The 20176-nt window shown below is 37.5% G+C and overlaps 1 protein-coding gene across 3 annotated transcripts; it reads right to left on the minus strand.

The window, feature by feature from the left end:
- Positions 1-1034: 1034 nt before the first annotated feature.
- tjp3 (tight junction protein 3) lies at positions 1035-19931 on the minus strand. 3 transcript variants are annotated; one of them, XM_081384593.1, is made up of 31 exons: positions 19798-19931; positions 13535-13591; positions 12329-12453; positions 12054-12156; positions 11692-11959; positions 11513-11616; positions 11248-11437; positions 11103-11172; positions 10929-11023; positions 10694-10775; positions 9914-10005; positions 9676-9760; positions 9184-9287; positions 9012-9096; positions 8205-8281; positions 6893-6980; positions 6725-6804; positions 6533-6605; positions 6297-6361; positions 6143-6206; positions 5364-5520; positions 5167-5275; positions 4806-5025; positions 4494-4693; positions 4272-4367; positions 4103-4179; positions 3778-3988; positions 3554-3654; positions 2825-3355; positions 1655-1701; positions 1035-1561 (listed from the first exon to the last, which is right to left on the minus strand). In XM_081384593.1, the coding sequence occupies exons 2-31, from the start codon at positions 13580-13582 to the stop codon at positions 1414-1416; spliced, it is 3795 nt and encodes a 1264-aa protein (XP_081240719.1). In that variant the 5' UTR covers positions 13583-13591; positions 19798-19931; the 3' UTR covers positions 1035-1413. The 3 variants fall into 3 exon arrangements, with proteins under 3 accessions (XP_081240719.1, XP_081240718.1, XP_081240720.1); XM_081384592.1 differs by lacking the exon at positions 19798-19931 and adding an exon at positions 16100-16183; XM_081384594.1 differs by lacking the exon at positions 19798-19931 and adding an exon at positions 13679-13769.
- Positions 19932-20176: the final 245 nt, after the last annotated feature.

The raw sequence follows: 20176 nt of genomic DNA on the forward strand, positions 1-20176 counted from the left end.
CCTTCAAACGTGTCTTCCAAATGCGTCCTCCGTTTCCTGTGAAATGAAGGATACAAAAAAATGGATCCTTCACGGCCTTGCCTTCCCCAGAATTCATTGTGCGCTTGTGACGAAAGGATTTTTTTTTTAGAGAAATTGCCGAATTACACTTTTAATCGTAAGTATTGGGTTTCAACTTACTCAAATATCTGATTCAAATAAATAAACTTTAAAGAGGTTCAAATGTTGACATATCTTACTAAGACGCAATAGTTTATACTCTTTATTATATACAGAAATGGACCAGGATGAACACATTTAGACAGTTTGTGAACCCTGTTTTGTTTTCAGACAGTTTAATACAGTATAACCTTCAAAAAAGGCCAGTACAAACCTTACTGTCACTCATCAACGGCAGCTGTCACAGGTGCTTGACTACAAGAACTGTCTTTATAGGCTAGACCATCCCATTTAACAATGCTCAGGCCAACCTTTGCGGCCTTCGAAGGATGCAGACTTTGAATTGGGACACAGCCACAGTGAGAGTAGTTGTTGATTGTTGAAAGGCAACATTCCAGTGCACTGGAAGGATTTTGTGATTGAGACAGCGCTTAAATTGTGTGGAGCTAAAACTAGGGAGCTGATTGAGACGCCCTAGGAGGGAACTCATGATTTAGCCTTCAAGTTTGTCTACAAAATTGACGATAACTCTATAATTTGTAGGTTGATTTCACCCAAATCTGTATCACTGTGGCACTTACAAAATATTGCAAAACTGTAACCACTTTTGAGCATCCCGACCAAACTAGAAAAGCAACATGATCTCAAACAATGTTGTGTGTGTCTGGGTAAGGGTTATCGATTTGTTTGCTCAGTGGGAGTTCGGGGAATGTTCAAAGAACCTACTTTAAAAAAAAGTTAGTATTGTTGCAATTCCATTTGATTCAGCTAGAGGAAATGTAGCACTTCACCTTTTAAGCAGGTTGAGTAAGATGAACGGCAGAAAATCGTGGAGCAGAAGTTAGATCAATTTCAGTACAATCTCCAACACTATTCATCATTTGGGCTCAAATGGTTTGTTCCATTTATTACAAAAAAAAAACATTAATAATATAATACATAGCGAGTTACTGAAAAGGGTAAAACATACCCAAATGGTCTTTATTACAACTGGTAATATTTCTTTTGGAAATAATCCTGAGGAAGACCTCAGCACATCCGTTACAACAACAAAACCCAGAAAAAGGAAGCAATTCCGGCAACAAATCTTTAAAATAAATCCGAGACTAGTTATCTATAACAAGTCCATAAGAACACTTGATAAAAACACACACACACACAAAAGTTCCAGTTTGGTTGTGTAAATGTACAGGTCCAGAATAGGACATGAGTGGTCCATGTGCCTGTTTGTGATTTCAGTACAATCCGTGTACATTACAGCTCTGTGGCAGGTCCCCATTCAATGTCATCAGTTTCATCATCAATACCAAATTCGTCATCATCTCTGGCGTTTTCATCGCTGTCACTGTCACTTCCTCGGATTTGTGTTCTCCGCATTTGCATGGCCTCGTGATGTGCCAATCTAAAAGAAAAGATTTATTAAATGCATTTAAAAATGAAAAATAAATGTTTATTTCATCAAGCACAAGTTGACAGATCAAATAGAAACACTTACACTACAAATGAAGGGGAAGGTTTCCTTTCTGGTTCTGCCATACGGGCCTAAAACAACAACACACAAAATGATGAATAGCTCCATCGAGTATTTTGAGATACCTAATGTTAAACGTAATCAAATACCTCAACATGACTTAAGGTAGGACATGTTCCTGTATCACCATTTTTTTAAGTCCTACAGTAAGATTTAGGGTAGGCTATGGTAAGGGTAAAGGATTTGTCTTTTGTTGGTTCTATTAAGGATGTAGATCCATAAACATAAACAACTTGATTCAATCATGCTGTACCACTCAAACCGGAATTACCAATCAACCACATTTTAGGGTCAGGATTACCTTTGGGATTAGGTGAATGTGATTTCACCAAGTGTGACATGTTCCTGAATCAACATTTTTGTTGATCCTTGAACAACTTTCCAACCAACCAATCAGATTTGGTAACTTTAAAAGTTTACAGTTTATGTCAAGTTTAGGCTTACAACCAGGGTTAAGCTTTCTACATCAGTGTTTTTCACCAATTATTTTCATCTGATTTTAGGGATAAGTAATGGGTAGATTTAGGTTTATAGGTAGGGATAGGGCTAAATATTCAGAGAGGAATTCAGGTCTTACTTGGCAAAATCCAATGACGTGCTACTCAAATTTTATTTAAGGTGGATTCATCAACAAATCAGATTTTATGGTCAGAGTTACCCCTGGGATCAGTGGGATGAAGAACATTATCAAAAAAATATTTCTCTAGGTAGGTTTTGGTTAGAGTAAGTTTGGCCATTATTGGTCCTACTAAGGATGTAGATCCTATAAAATATCATACTTGACTAAATCATGCCATGCTACTCAAACTGATATTAGTGGATCAGATAGGGTCAGATTTTAGGGCCAAGGACTTAATGATGCGGTACTCAAACTTTACTTAAGGTGAATTCATCAACTAATCAGGTTTTACAGTCAGTTACCTCTGGGATCAGTGGTGTGAAGTTACCTACTAAGGATGAAGATGTCCTATTTGACTAAAGTATGTTGTGCTACTCAAACTTTAATTCAGTGGATCAATCAACCATTGATTTTAATTGGTTAGGCGAAGATTTGTCCTATTAAAGAACATGTCCTAATTGAATAAATCATGTTGTCAATTGGTCAGTGACATGGGTATTAGATATATATGGTACCTGTTGTAGTTTCTCCTCTATAACTGACAGTGGAGGGGTCTCTGATTGGACTTCTTTGGGATCTGGTGCCCTGAAGTTGGGCGGCACATCAGAAGGTGCCGGTGGTGCGGCCATGTCACCGGTGCTGAAGTCTGAATCCGTGAAGCTGCGCTGCGAGGGGACATCGTCTTCTTGTTGGTGAAAGCCAGTGACACCTCGTGGAGAACGGGGTTCTGGAACGTGGAGGATAGGAGGTACTTCACCGGGAGGTAGGGTGTACTCGGATTCTTCCTCCAGGTATGGCTCTAGGTGGTAGGAAGGTTCAGGACTAGCATTCTGCCCAGTGGCGGGCTCCGAGGAGCGGGCAAGTGCACTGCTGCGGTGTCTGGCGATGCCTTGTGTTTGCTCTTCCAGGTCTTCATTGTCAGTGTAGGCTTCGCCATCTGTGAAGGCCTCACCGTCAGTGTCCTCGTAGTCACTGGCACCACTAAGGTAGTCAGAGTTGTTCGCACGGCTCAATGCATCAAGCTCCTCGTCAGCGCCTCCCTCCAACTAGACATAGACCAAGTTCTCGTTAACCAATTCAAGTATGACATGTAGGTTCTCCACCAATCCTAAATTCACGTCTTGTCAGAATTATCGCACTTAAGAAAGCTGGAGCTTTGCATAAAGTTCAGCAAAGACAAAACTCGTAATTACGTTAATTCGACAAGACGTGAGCGTATCATTATAAAACTCTAGGGCTCTTACCGCTACTTCTGATACCCAGACGGGTTTAGACTGCTGCTGCCGAATCTTGTCTTTCAAAATGTCATACCATATATTTGTATTAGGCTCAAGATCAATGCGTGCTGTTAAGGAGACAGAAAAAACAGCGATTGCCTTTCAGAGCACATAAAAAGCTTCTGAAAACGTTTTCAGAATTGATTTAAGCAGAGAATATAAACTTTGAAGACAGGCTTTGAAGGGTTTACCAGAAAATAGATGGCTATAGTGTTTCCTTAGCTTTAAGGCCTGAGCGTAGAGACGACGAGAGCTCTTGTTGGAGCCTGGCATGTATTTTTGCCTCATGGCCTTCACGTCCTTCCGATTATGAGGATCCAAGAAGAGCACCATGGGATGGTACTGGATGTAATTCAATCTTTCTACTGCAGTTGGTGTAATATCTAGCAGGGGATGCTTTTCCTGCAAGTGAAAACAAGATACTTTGTTGGCTGAAAACTAGTTGGTGTTTGGTAGAGGTCATTGGTGTTTGGCTTATACTGACAGCATTAATTCTATATCATAAGAAAAGGTTACCAGCTCTGCTATCCGCCTAACTGTGTCCAGTTTTATGACACTGGATGAACTTTCACTTCCACTCCTGGCAACCATTTCTACAAGCCAATAAAATGGAATATTCAATATTTGACAGTGAAGAAATTTCAACTGAAAAATTCTCTCAAAATCTGAATCCAATTTTTCATACCTGCAACTTCAAATTCATCAGGCAACTCTCGGGCCAGCTTCTCATTTGCAATGTCGTTCAGAGGACCCAAAATGACAATTGGCCGTTTGAAATTGGCTGCATATGAGCAAACAAACGCAGGTTACAACCATAAACTCCATTAGGAATAGTCCACTATCGCTGTTAAGGTACATGATATTAAAAATGTCACAGTTGAATAAAAAAACTAAACAAAACACTAACCCTCTCTCAGCAGGACCTTCTCATATGCTGGAAATTTGCCCTGAATCGTTAACTGTAGGAGGTCGTCGCGGGTTCTTCTGGTATTCTTTTTGGCCCCTCTTAAGCCCCGTAGCTTCCAGAATTCGGCTCTGGGGCCGGAGGCTTGGCGCTCGGCTGCACTTATTCTCTGTGCCTGCTCCAAATTGGCCAGAGTTTCAGCCCTAAAATAGAGAGAGTCAGTACATGTAGGAACTATAATGTAACGTACTTAACAAGCAAACAAACTAACCATATCTATGGATGGAAGACTTTAAAAGTAGCAATTTAACAAACCTGGTCTGGTTAGGAATGGTGCCTTTGTCCAGTTCGTGTAGATCATTGCCCATGCGCACAGCTAGCCAGTTTCCCAGCTTCCCGTGATACATAGTGTCCACCACTCTGAACACCTCACCTCTGGTAAAGCTCAAGCCGAGACTGCTCTCAGCCACATGGTCAAAGTGTGTACGGATGTAGAAAGAGTCACCGAGGCTGGACTTCAAAATCTTCTTGTAGACTAAGAGGGCAAGAGCAGAAATGTATTTGGCAATGGCATTCGTAATCCATTTTACTTCCCTAATTTGACTTTTTTTGTTTGGAATACTGCAAAGGATTGGTCACAAGTGACATCCTAAGGTCTGGACATGAAGGCACTCACTGTCCATTTTGTTCTGAGTCCGAATATCGATTCGCTCCCCAGCGTGGATGTTCATGAGGTACATAGCTGCCTCCTCTCTGGTATATTGGTTAAAGTCTACACCGTTTACCTACCAAAATACCAAAAAAAGCCTCTTGAAGAATGGAGAATATAGCTGAAAGGTTTGATCATGTGTGTACATGGTTCTTTGGTCCTACCTCCAGTATCTGATCACCCTCGGTCATGCCTTGCCTCTGGGCTGGACTGTTGGGCTGGACACCACCAACAAAGATGCCAACATCATTTCCTCCCACCAGCCTCAACCCAACGTTGCCCTCCTTCACAAAGCTGATGTGGTTCTGGTCTGAGCTGTACCTGATATGAAAAAAATAAAATATTTTTTTTTAATTAAATGTAAATGTAATGTATTTATACATTATGCAAATATTCTGTACCATCTTTAAATGTATGCTTATTTAAATTAATGATACATATTAAAAACTAAATATAATAAATTAAATATAAATATTTTATATAATAAATACAAATAATTAAATACATTTAATTTATGCTTATTTTAAATGAATTGTAAATAAAGTATATAATACAATACATTTATATAAAATATGTAATAGAATACATATAATCAATTAAATATAATATAAAGTATTTATACATCATTGTAGTAATTGTTGTTGTAATTGTTGCTTATTTATGCTTTAAAGGTATAGCGGAGGATTTTTTACTTCCGGGTGGATCACTATACTATTGGTCCTCCTAATTGTCAATCATTCTGGTGAATCAATCAAACTTTTCAAAACGTGGAGAGGGCGGGTCTTATCTAAAATTCGGAAAGATCCTCCGCTATACCTTTAACGTTGTTGAAAATGTAAAAAAAATAAAAATAATTTTTTCCCAATTTAATTTTGGGGTGAAATATGACACGTGTGAACCTGAAACCATATATATCTGCATACAAAGAAACTACATTTCTCACCCCAGGTTTGGTGTTGGCACTGCGTCTGGTGGAAGTGAATAAAGTGGCTCCTCTACAGGTTTCGCTGAGGTAAAACAGTTACAATTTAGTACCCGACAGTCACTCAATAAGTTGCAATGCATTATGGGTGTGCTTTTGGACTAATGGTACTCACATTTCAACGTGGCGTGGTTAGGAATGGATATGTTGGAGCGGAGAGTTCCATTAGCATGTGGCAAACTGAAAGAAAGTGTCGATATTCAAATTCACACAATAAGCGACTATGACCGCATACAATGTCTTGAGGAATTGTTTGGTTGCAACCAAAGTGTTTGCTGACCTTCACTATGACATAATCTGCTATCTTAAGTGTGGATTAGATAAATATAGATCATAGGAGGCGTTCTGAACCTGTGATCGCTGTTGTGGCTGGGACTGTCAGATCTCCTGAGAGGTGACGGGGCCCTTTCTGATTCAGAGGAATCTGGCGAATCAACCATAACAACAATATTTCAAAGGCCAAAGAAAGATGTACATTCATTCATATGGCATCTTTCTCTAACAACCACTCAGACACTCATGCAATAAGTGCATTATACATACATTCGGGTGGTGGTCTGGCAGGAGCGGATCTGAGTGGGGGATCTTGTCGGTTGTTGATGATTGGCACTTGCATTTCAGCTCTGAGACGAAACAATAATGAAAATAGTGGTCACCTTTATATGCAAAATAATAATCCAAAACAAATAAAACAGCATTAGTATATCTTACCCTTGTCTGATTCTCGAGTTTTTACTGACTGGAGACTGTGATCTAGGAGGAGTGTTGTAACTTGCATCCGACTCGGATTCTGAAGGAGCTGATTAAATATGCAAATTAGAGACCATTATGGGTTGCTAATAACTCAAAGGCTGTGAATTTAAAATGCAAAGAGTGTAATTTAAAACTGCAATAGCTAATGACACATTACTTCATAAAAATATTACTTCACAAAAATACTTCATATGACTTCTATGAAAAATTTGTGTAAATAGTTTGTAATTTGTATGAAAAATGATAGAATTCAAAGTAATTTCATTCACTGTACACATCAGTATTTAAATATGTATACATTAATATTAAAAATATCTTTCATACTTACAAAAATATGTATTATTTATATTTTATGAAATAACAATTTGCGTAACAATCATGTACACATGGATATTTAAATATCAATATTTAAACTACCTAAAAAAAATGACAGAAAAAATTTTCCATGCCATCAATATATAATATTGATATATTTCAGAAAAATAATGTGCAAATATGAATATGTAATTACAGAATTTACAGTAATTTTCACATTAATATTTAGAAAATAAGGTGTAACAAATTACACTTTAAATATTTAATTTAAATAATTTATTAAATATAAAAATATATTTTTCATTTAAGATGAAGAAAAATTATTTTCATGCCATCAATATGTATTATTTATATATCATATATCATGTGAAATGTGCATGAACAATTACAAAATGTACAGTTATTAACACACTAATATTTAAATAACAATCATGTACACATGGATATTTACATATTTCATATTTAATATATACACATTAATATCTAAAAATATTTTTCATACTTAAGATTGAGGGACAAGGTAAAAAAAACTGACAGAAAAATTATTTTCCTGTCATCAATATATAATATTTATATATTACGGAAAATTCATTTGTAAATATTAATATGCAATTACAAAATTTACAGTAATTTACACATTCATATTTGGAAAATAATGTGTAACAGTGTACACTTCAAATGTTTAATTGAAATTAAGTAGTTTTTCGTAGTTAATTTTTATGCCAACAATATTTATTATTTATATATTATGGAAAATTAATGGGTAAATAATGATGTGTAATTACAGAACTTACAGCAATGTACACTTTACTATTTAGAAAATAATGTTTAATATTTCATTTAAATGACACATTAATATTTGAAAATATTTTTCTAAGTATTAAGAAAAATTATATTCATTGCATACATTTTTTTATATTTAACCTTGAATGTTCCCTTCACAATTTGCTCGTACCTCTCTGTACAGGCGTTGAGGGTTTCGCCCATTTTGGGGGTTCCATTACAGGGACTGCCGTGACCTCTGGGGTCGCCCTGCAAGAAAAAGAGGGCAGATGGGAGGGTGAGAGAAAAAAAAAAAAGAGGATGAGGGGATACTAAATGATGCTTGTCCATGAGGAGAGTGGGAACTAATGTGAAATCATTGAGGGAGATATTCACCTCAGGGTTTCTGGCGGTTTCTCTCTCATTGAAAGGGGTAGACTATCCGCTGCCATAACTGATTATAGGGTCAATTATAAGTCCCAAAAATCAGTGATTCATATGGACAAGCAGAAAGTACTAAACTAAACGTATCAAAAAGATCATTAGATCCATATCTATGATACCTCTGTCTCCATTACACCACTGGTTGTTGAGAATGAAATAACATTTAAAAATCTTACATAATGTGTGTATAAATGCTGTTTATTGTATTATGTGGATAATTTGATTGTATACTTATGAATTCAGATGTTGGGTACAAGATGCTATCTATATTTCCTTTTCAAGAGCCACAAATCAACATAGTACAGGAGAAAACTCAGGTTGATTCGGTCTTTTATTTTAAAAGAACACATATCACATTTTCAGATATCACAATGAAAGAAAAATACATGAATGCATACAAGCAACATAATGCAACACAAAAAATTAACAAAGCAAATAAATGAAAAACAACAGAATCAACTTTTATCTCGTCGTGTACAGGCAGATGACTGGCCCTACTGAAAGAGTCCGGTGCGAGTTGCGTTAAAAGTGGCAGTGAGGCGTCCCTCATGTGTACCTGTATCTATTGCGGGACTCCTGGCTGGCTGGAGTCCCCTGTCTGCGAGGTCCGGTACTATCGTCCGATTCGGACTCTGATGCAGCTGTGTGGGAAAGACACGCTCTTGAATGAGTCTGTTAAAATGGCATACAGAACTGAAAATTAAGTGCCGTAGGGGGTGAAAAGTCACCTCTGGGTGGAGGCCTGTAAGGGGAGGCCATGCGGCGGGGGAAATCCTGAGACATGCTAAGAGAGGATGTCTTCATTCCTGGAGGAGGGAGATCGGGAAGGACCCTGGGAGAAGAGAAGAGAAGAAGCAATGGAGATATATTATTGAAAACCTATGGATAGTTCCTCACCCAAAAATGAAAATTCTGTCATTACTCAGTCATCCTCAAGCCTAAATTCAATCTGTTCAACATATAAAGTGATCGAGTCTCAATAGAAAATTTGGACTAAACCGCTCAATTCATATAGATTCATTTTATGATCTCTTTATGAACTTTTAAAGCATCAAAGTGGTAGTTGTGTAGACTCTGTAAGCTCTCAGATTTCATCAAAAAGATCTTCATTTGGGTTCCGAAGATGAACGATAGTCTTTTGGGTTTGGAAAGACATGAGGATGAGTAATTATTGACAGAATTTTCATTTTTGGGTGAATGCTCATGATGTTGACTCATACTTGTATCTGGAGTTATTTTCAAGTCTGGGACTCTCACGTCTGGGGGGCGGGGAGGCGCTCCGGTCTGAATCTGACTCAGAAACAGCTGGTAACACAAAACAAACAGTCGTTAAACTATAGAGATTCAATTGTCTACAAGGTTCGTACATATCATTTACTGAATCATTCAGTGATTCCAGTGATTTGATTCCAGAGCTGGTTTATAAATAATATGGTAAAATCGCATTTTGAGGCAGACCTCTGCGAGGTCGTGAGGCAGTGGAGGGGGTCCAGTTCTGGGTGACGGGTGAGGCTCGAGGGTTTGGCAGTGTGGAGACCCCTGAGAGAACCCTGAAACAGACAAACATGTGACCCATGCATCTCACCCAAACAAACAGTAGCATGATAAAACACAATTGCAAAACAAAAACACACACTCACACACACACAAAAAAAAAACAAAAAAAAACAGCAAAACAAAATAAAAAACACAAAGAAACTAAAAGCAAAACAAAACAACCCAAACAGAAAAAAACAATAACAAAATAAAATAAGCAAGAATCCTGAAAAAATAAAAATAAATAAATAAATAAGATAAAATAAAATAAGTAAAATGTAATCCATGCATCCATTTAACTAAAAACAAACAAACCGCAAAACAGACAGAAAAACAAAAATAAAAAAAAACAATAGACCAAAAAATAAGAAAAACAAACAAACAAAAAGAGATCAAGTAATTTTATAAGCCATTTATTAGTTCAGTTTCATCACAATTTCTGAAAAAAACCAAGGTAGCACTTTATTTTACAGTCCTGTTCCCCATGTACATACTGTATAATTATTATAGTTATTACAATAACTGGTTAATAACCATGTACTAACCCTGAACCTACACCTAAACCTAACCTTAACCCATGTAGTTACCTTATATTACCCAGTGCTTTCTTAGGCGAGCACACTGTAAGTACACGAACTGTAAAATAAAGTGCAACCCAAAACAATACATTACAGAGCTGAATACACATGAAGCCATGTTTACTTGTATCGGTCTCTGTTATCGAGAGTGTCGTGTCTTGACGATGGAGGCGAGTTGCTGCGGTCCGATTCAGACTCGGAGGGAACTGCACAAGGCCAAAGCATCAGTCAGCTAATTGCATAAACAACTATAGGTAAAGTATGGGTCAAAACCTCTTGGCCATGACAATGCCATTTTGAATTCAATTTTACTTGCGTTTCATAAATGAGACCCATTGAGTTTTTGCGCTAAGGCTCACCTCTGCGAGGGGGAATCAACTGGGCGGGCGGTCTTGTGAGTGTAGAGCGCAAAGGGGGAGATTCACGTGGTTTAGACACAGGATTGGCACGACTTCTGTGGATCAATGAGCTCTGTTAGTGCAAAGATCATTTAACTAAGAGTCAGAGAATCAGGTCAGAGTTGAGGTGTTCACCTGCGAGAACGTCGTTCTCTTGGACGGGATTTCCGATTTGTGGGGTTGTCAGAATCCAGGTCTGAGATTTCTTCAAGCAAAAATTGAAAGGTCAGTATCAACACTCCAAAAACCAAAGATCAGCTGTAAAAACTTCGACTCTCACCCTCCAGCTCGGAGCTACTGTCTTCCCTCTTCTCGTCCGCGCTGTTTAGAGGACTGTCCTCCACTTCAGGAATACTGACCAGGAACTTTCTGTCGTCCCTCAACACCAGCATGGTCAGTTTCCCTCTAGACTTCTCCACCAGGTGCTTGGTCTCCAGCAGGGACAGATTTTCCGTCGTCATGCCGTTAATCTACACAAGAAGTTTTAAATAGGTTACACGACATCTAAGTGCGATGGAACGGTTCGTAAAGAACCTGGTCCTCACCTTTAAAACAAGATCTCCTTCCTGAAGGGTGCCCTCTTTGGCAGCCAGACCGGTGGGAGTCATGTGCTTGATGAAAATCTGGCTCCCTAGCTTCATTCCGTACTCTGCAGAGAGAAACATGTTGAAATCTTGGCAAGAACCACAAATGATTCCTCAAAGCAAAGCAATGGGATTCTGACCATCTGTGGGTTTTCTCTTGATCAGGGTTGTTCTGATGGGTTTGTTCTGCACATCCTGATTGGGCAGCCTCTTGAAGCCGGACATGATGGGGAGGTCATGACCGTTGCGGTCAGGTGTCACGCTTCGAGTTCGTCGGTTACGGCTGGTGTCAGTGCCACGCTGACCTCTGTTCTGAGGTCCGACGTCATCTAGTAGGTTGGATTGTGAGGCAGAACGAGTCGGTCTGTTGCTCGCAGGGATCTGAATTGTGCGTGGCCTCTTCACGGTCTACAAAATGAGCAAAACAAGAATTGTCTTCAAACCGCAAAAATTTTACCTAGATATTTGTTCTGGAAATGTTTTTGGGAATGTTCTTACTTACAATGTTTGCTAATTTCCCACATTTCCTCAGATTTTGAATAGTGTAGAGTGAGGTGACATTGTCCATGGAAACACCGTTCACCATAGCTATCTGATCTCGTGTACTGTGGACAATGAATCATGTGAGTCTCTATCACAAAAAATCATCTGCCAAATATGTTTTGAGTATGTTGGTTTTTCCATCTTGTACACAGCCTTGACAGGTCTGACAGGATTACACAGGATGTGTGGGAGGAAGTGTGGGTCTGAATGCAGGAGAAGTGGACGTGTACTCACTGAAGACGACCCATGGCGGGGCCGCTGGGAAGCACATCAGAGACCACCACTGCCGTGTCCCCGTTTACTGGGTTGGGCTTGTCTAGCCCACCTGAGACCGCAAAACCGAAGCCGACCTTGGAATCCTGTGAACGAAAGAATGAACAAACAAAAGACTGAGCGATCAAGCAAAATAAGAATGAAAGAACAAACAATAATGACAGAACAAATAAGAGAAAAAATAATTAAAAATGTAAGAACGAGAGAAAATAAGAAATGTACAAAAAAAGAATAAAAACAAAGAGCAAACAAAAAGAAAGGAACAGCAAAAGAAAGAACAAGAGCAGGACAAAAATAGCAAAAAAAGCAAAAGAAAAAAGAAAGACAGAAAGACAGACAAAAGAAAGAAAGAGCGAAGGAAAGAAAGAACAAAAGAAAAAGAAAGAGAGCAAAAGACAGAAAGAAGGACAGAAAGGCAAAAGAAATAATGAAAGACAAAAAACAACAGAAAAAAGGAGAAATAAATGATTGGAAAACAAATTAAAGAATGAGATCAAAACAGAGACAAAAAAATTATATATATATAAAAAGAATGAACACAAAAATACCCAAAAAACACAAATGAACAAATATTATATAGAACAACCAAAAAGAACAAGTGAACAAAAAAATAGCGAAAGAACAAACAAAAACACAAGAATGAACAAATGAAAATAAGATGAAAAAGAAAAAAAGAGAACAATCAAATGATAGAAACAACAAACAAAAAGATAAAAAACCTAAAAATTAATCAACAAAAAACAAACAAAAATAAATAACATGAAAAAACATGAAAGACAAAAGAAAAAGATAAAGATAATATAAATTATTTAAATGAGACAAAAGAGCAAAAGAAAAAAGAATGAACAAATCAAAAATTATAAACAAACAAACAAACAAACAAACAAACAAAAATCTTAAATTAAAGAATAAAGGCAATTTTATTTCTATGGTGAAATGCACCACATGACCCTAAACTTGACATTCCAAAATATCGGGTGCGTCCCAGTGACAGGTGAAAAAAAAAAAAAAAACTCTAGCTTTCATAATTGCTCACCAATCTTTCAACCCGCCTCGACTTTCAATTGTTTGGGAAACCGTAAACCTGGTGTCACGTTCTCAGACACACCTGTACACAGCGAGATAAGGTGTGGCTAAGGCGAATTAAACCCTCGATCCGCAACTTACTTTCGATAACGTGACCGTGTGCTGCTCCCATATCGTCATCTCCTCCATGTCGGTATTCTGAAACGATAAAGAAGTGGTTAAGTTACGTTTATTAGCGCAACGTCAAACAAACGACAACAACAAGATATCACAACGTTTACAAACCACCAAAGGAAAACGGTTGAGACGAAAAGTGCCAGTTTTTGAGGGCCTCTCTCGGCTGTTGTTTGTCAGGTCTGGCTCTAGCTGAACATGCTCGCACCTGTTGAATTCCTGTCATACAGGTACAAGGGGGCGGGGCCAGCGCGTGACAACACTGATACCCGACACTTCCTCACCAACGGCTCACCAATAAACAGTCTGACAACACGCGTCTCTCAGCAGACATTCGTTGAGTGAAACCGAACATTGACTAGTCAAGCCATTATCAGTACAAAAGGGTTTTAAGGGGCATACCCGATTCCAAAGTTCATAATTAGAACGGTTGATGTTAGTTAGCCTAATATCTTTATTGTAAATAAAAAATAAGGGCTGAATCACTCACATTGAATTATTTTAACTTGTTCACATTTGATTTGAAGCCAAACGTGTTGCCAAACAAAGACCTGCTGCAACTATCATCATGACATACTTTGAGAGCAGTTTCTATTGGACTAGAGAATTCCTGGAATGCTTCCCATGTTTTTATTGGCTGCAAAGGTCAGAGAGAGTTTGTGTTGGCAAAGCTGATCGACCTTAGCAAAACGGAACAAATGTATCATGGTTCCACAAAATAGCTAGTAATACTTTGAAATTACGTAGATTTCTGATATGAAACATCATGAAACTATGACTGCTGTTGATGACAATGATGGTCAAAAAGGAAGTTGCTCATATTGATGAAACCAGGGATGCAAATATCAGCACTACCCTTTTCCAGGGAACTCCCTTCATGGAATATGACTCTTACTTATTCTAACATACTGCTGACTACGCTGTAGTTTATGATTATGAATTCCATCACTGCTCACCACCTCTAAAGCCCTACAGACACAAAGTGGACGGGTATCATATATCCTCGAATCATATGGACCACTTTTATGATGCTTTTTCATCATTTTGGAGCTGGACAGCCCCCAGATCCCTTCACTTTACTTATACTGAAAAGAGCAGCCAGGACATTCCTCAAAATATCTCCTTTTGTGTTCCACGAAAAAAAAGTGAAATGATCACAGAAATGTCATTTTTGTGTGATTTATTGTGGGTTAGTTCTCCAAAAAAATGAAAATTATCCCATAATTTACTCACCCTCATCCTGGCTCTTCCAAGCTTAATAATGGGAGTGAACGGCAGACTATGTAATACCTGTATTGAACTTGACGTTACCAGAGGCTAGTGATTATTACAGTTTATAAAGTTGTAATTATGGATATTTTTATAACAAAAATCCCTCAGAAGGCCTTTATCAAACCCCTGGAGCTGTATGGATTACTTTTGGATGGATGCGCTTTTTTGGGCTTCAAAAATTCAGGTGCCATTCACTTCCATTATAGAGCTTGAAAGAGCCATGATATTTTTATTATAACTCCAATTGTGTTTGGCTGAAAGAAGAAAGTCATATAGACGTACATTGTAAAAAAAAAAAAAAAAAAAAAAAATTGCTGCCTTAAATTTAATTACAATCAACTTGGATGTTTAAGTCATTTCCACTTAAAGGAGAACTCCGGTCAATTTTAACATTGAGCTCCAAAGTAGTCGATTGCCGAGTTCACGTGCATAGGTTTAGTTACCTATGATCACGCGCTTGAACTCGGCAATCGATTACTTTGGACTTAAACCGAAAACAGGATGTAAACACAGGTATTTGCGCTGGCTTAAATAACATCATTTTTATACATATCTTTCACATCTACTGCAGTCAGATTCACTCGTGTTCACTCAGAAGGAATCACTCACATTTTCTGTGCACTTGTAATGACACATCAAGGATGTTAAGAGGCTAAAAGCAGGTTTAGTTCTTGCCCCATTGAAGTCAACAGGGTGCAAATTTTAAAAATAGAAGAACTCGTCGTTGTTCTCTGTATTGACAGCACTCCAAATGTACAAACAAATGAGCTCAATGTTAAAATTGACCGGAGTTCTCCTTTAAATGACATTAAACTGACTTGTTAAAAAAGTAGAAAATTGAGTAACTTATTTTGATGAGTTAACGCAATGTAAAAATGTATGTTGTCATAACTTATTGATCATATAATGTTTTACAGTGTAGGATAAGTAAATTATGGGATCATTTTCATTTTTGTGCGATTTAGCCCATCCCTTTGGGGTCACAGGTTAAAAATCACAACCATGCCCTTGAGCAAAGCACATGACTTCTGCAATTATACACCATTTACCAATTTATGTAATATAGGCTTTTTTACTTCACAGCAACAAAAGCAACACACTCAGGTCCAACAGGTGCAAGTCAGTATTTACAGTCTCGTCTCTGCTGTCATTACACGGCTCAGATGACACATCACGCTGTTTAGTAAACTTAAGACAGCTCATGTTAAGAGCATTCAACAACTAGCCTAGCATAAACAACTAGATACTTTATGGACTTACCGTCCCTTTAAACCTCACTTCCATTTTCAAGACAGAACTAGACACCTGGGAACTTAAACCAAGCAGGGTATCTGTTTCAACATAATATCTCCATTTTTAAAGATAGGCCTACATGACGAGCAGTTGTCCCCACAGGAATCAGCCTACTGAAAGGTAATGAGGGAAAAAACAAAACAAACTGTGTGCATTGTAAACCCCCACCTGAGCCCATGGAAAGCTCCGCCCACTAGGTCTACAAATACTTTCTGATATGAATTTTTCCTCAAGGAATTAAGGAGGAACTGGGATATCTAGCTGGGAAGGTCTCCATTCACTGAGGCGATGCCACCTTATGAAGACTAACGATGGATTGAAGATGCGTTTAACTTTAAATATACAATTCTTTATCCAGGTTTTAAAAATGTCTTTCTCCCTAAAATGCCCTCAATCATTTGTGTGTCTGAGAAAACACAACAGTAGGGTTTTTTTCTTCTTTTTTTTCTGAAGCGAGTTCCTGAAGGACGTTGATTTGCACGGCATGGTTCCACTGACAATCATTACCTCAGTCTGTTAATGTTTAATATGCACACTGGCCCAGAGAATGTTTCTGCATATATTGGCCTTGAACACGAAGACTAATGATAAGTATTAAACTTCAGCATGTGGGTCAGTGACATACAGTAGGCTATAGAATTGCCCATTTCACTATTATTTATATACTATTAAAGTATTTATTACTATTGAATCAGCTTTTATTTTTTATATATCTGTTTTCATATAGTTTTAGTCATTTTTCATGTACTACTGTCATTTTATTAGGTTTTATTTAGCTTCGATATATTTTAATTTTAGTACCGGTAATATTAGTTAAATAAAGTAGCCTAAGCTGGAGATGATATTCCCTAACATATTGCTTAAGAGTCCCAAGCTTTAGTGAACCAATTGAAAGTGCCTCCTAAAGAATGTTTAACTTTTTTAACTTTAAAAAACTATGTTAATAGTTTTAGTATTAGTTAACAATAACAAGACTGTCCACAATAAAGAACATCCAAATTCTTTGAAATGTAGCCTACTCTTTATATTCATGCTGGTTTCGGAAAACTTAACAAGTGTCAATTTAAAAACTCTAAAAATATAATGTGGAACAACCGTCAAGTACGTAACATGAGGTACAAAGAACATATTTCTCTAAACCTTGAATACATGTGTAAACAATCATTATTTAAAAAAAATAAAATAATAATTGTAAAAAAAAATGTATTTTTAAAAAAATATCATATTAATTAATAAATATCATTACATTTTGAGGTCACACCACATGACATTTTACAACCTAAACTAACTTTGCCTTAAAGTAAACATATTAAGATACTTCTTGACCTTGACTTGTCCTCTCTATGACATCATTTCCTGTTTTTTGTTTGTCTTGCATGTTAGTCACACCAGATTTTTGTCGATATGCCCCCCCAAAATATTAAACTATTTCATAATACAAAAATATTTATTTAAAAATTTACTTTAAAAACGCAATATGCATTTAAATGATTATTTGCGAATGGAATATATGTATTTTAGAATATATTAGAACCCGACCTAAAAACGAGCACTGACCCAAGTAATTTGCCCTGCAACACTTTTCTTCTGTGCGACATAAAAGAAGATATTTTGAGAAATATCTAATGGAAGTCAATGGAAACGAAAACTGCTTGGTTCTTCAACGTATCTTCTTTTGTGTTACGCAGAAGAAAGAAAATCACACAGGTTTGGAAGTAAAATGTTTAAGGTGTACTATCCCTTTAAGTCATTAAAAACATACGATTTATGGGCGAAAAATCTGAGACTTGCATTGAAGGTGGGAGCTGAACCATATCTAGAAGCTACAATATCACAAGAGAAACATCCCAGATCACCCTAGCAACCACATAGCAACATGCTAAAACCGCTCTCACACCTTAGCAACAATAAAAACAAAGTTTAGGGGAATACAGCTGGAATTCCCACATAAAAGAGGTGGACTTCATCTCTGTGGTTACACCAAATATAAATTTAGGAAGTAACAAAATGACTGGAATCATTTCACACCCTCAGGCCAACACTCTTGACAGGAAATGTAGGAGGAAAGCACTAATGTCAGATGGTGTTGCGTTAAGGTGTGCCCCCTCAAACAGTAACGCCTTCACAATAGGAGACCATGGGTTTCTGGTGGTCCAGCCCAGTTCTTCACAACTGATTACATTTGTTGTTCTGCTTCATAACAGAGAACATCACAAAACAAAGAACATGTCATTTGTTTCTACGCATCCAGCTAACAGGATACACTCTAATAGAACTTTGGCTTACAAGGTTATGAACGAACATTCTGCTAACATTAATAGGACGTTCATTCAAAGTTATCTGGTCTTTAATAACGTTCGCAAAATGACAAATCTACTTAACGTTTTCTCTAATATTTGCATAACCAACCAAAAATTGCTATCATTTTTAAAACATTTAAGAAACTTAAAGTTTTGACCGTCCAGACTTAATAGGAACATTAGCAAAACATGTTCAAAACTAATTTTTGTTAGCTGGGCAATCTGGCCTAAACCTTAAGACATCAACACACCTAATAGTTTCGGGGCATAAAAACTCGTAGGCTACAATGAAAAATAAAGGATTGAATTGATTTATGGGCCTACTACAAACCACACAAAAACAGCCAAAAAGTGCTTTTCAAAACTAGTAGCCTATCCTTGAGAATAACATCATTGGAGAGAAATGTGGACGCGGTTTCTCGAAACCGCAGCGAAACTACAAAGCACGTATTGACTCAAGTGAGTGACAGAACCAGTTAAGCCAGACGAGGCTCTGTTGCAATTGATCTCATGAATCGGTTCTTTCGAACAGAAGAGCCTATTAAAGAACCGCTTCATTTCAAACGTACTGTCTGGTATATGGTGTAAACTTATAGCTATTAGACTTAGTTTTCGGTCCATTAATCATATCCTTCGTTCACTTAATAAAAAAAATCTTACTCAGGTGAGGTCCCCCTCACTGGTTCTTAGTTAATTAAGAGTCGGATAAAGACGGACGGTTCTCTGTTCTGTTCAGTCAGCTGTTGACTCGAGAATCTTCATGATTTAGTACGATTTTGCTACGCGTACGAGTCGCTCCGAAAGCTTTTGTGGCTCAATGGGTTAATTCATCAAAAGATCCGAAGATCCGATTCAAAAAAATCGGACATCACACATTTTCAGGATATAGAGATAAAGGTTCAGAATTGAGGACTATCGCTAATGTATGAATGGACTTAATAACAATTAATAACGGTTCCAATATGAATGAGACAAATACGAGACAAAAGAGCATTCACACAATTCACATTTAGCTGTCAACAAGTTTAAATGTCATTTCTAAAAACAAAAAATAGTTTCTAAAGAAAATAGCAACAAATTGTAGAAACTGCGTGTCTGTTAGCAAAAACAATCAGGCAAGACATTATACGAAAATCAAATATTTATTGGAGCAGAACAGAAACATGTAGGCCTAGCCTATGATCTAAAATACAAGTTATTATAAACTCAAGAGTCGTGCGTGACACATGTCGCCAATTATTCACCGTTTCGACGTAACTTCCAGTTAAACAGCTTACATTTCAGCAAAAAGTGAAACTCACACCAACGCAAACAATCGATAAACACAACAAAGCAGAGAAGGAAGAAAACGCTCGACTCACGTACCTTAATGTGTCCCCTTTAAAAACGAACACTAAAACTCTTTGTTAATTCCGTATTGGAGGCCTCACAAGGCCTGGCACCTGCAGTTTTTAAATAAGGTTTCGTTATTCCCTTGTATCTATACAGCACCTGATCATGTACCTGTAGAGGGAGGAGCTTAATACATGTGGGCTGAGCAGTTTCGTCATTAAGTAGGCTACTACTGCTACTACTACACCTACACCCACAGTGGCATATTGGTCTTATTGTCCATTTCCTCTCAATAATTGTTTGTCGGATGCATACAAGAGTGCCACAATTTTGACATTGAGTCAAATTCCATTATGACGTTTTATAAGAGCTTCGTTCGTATACCTACTAATACCTGATTTTTTTATTTAGA

This window comes from Scardinius erythrophthalmus, assembly GCF_964197995.2.
Source record: "Scardinius erythrophthalmus genome assembly, chromosome: 14".
Classification (NCBI taxonomy): domain Eukaryota; kingdom Metazoa; phylum Chordata; class Actinopteri; order Cypriniformes; family Leuciscidae; genus Scardinius; species Scardinius erythrophthalmus.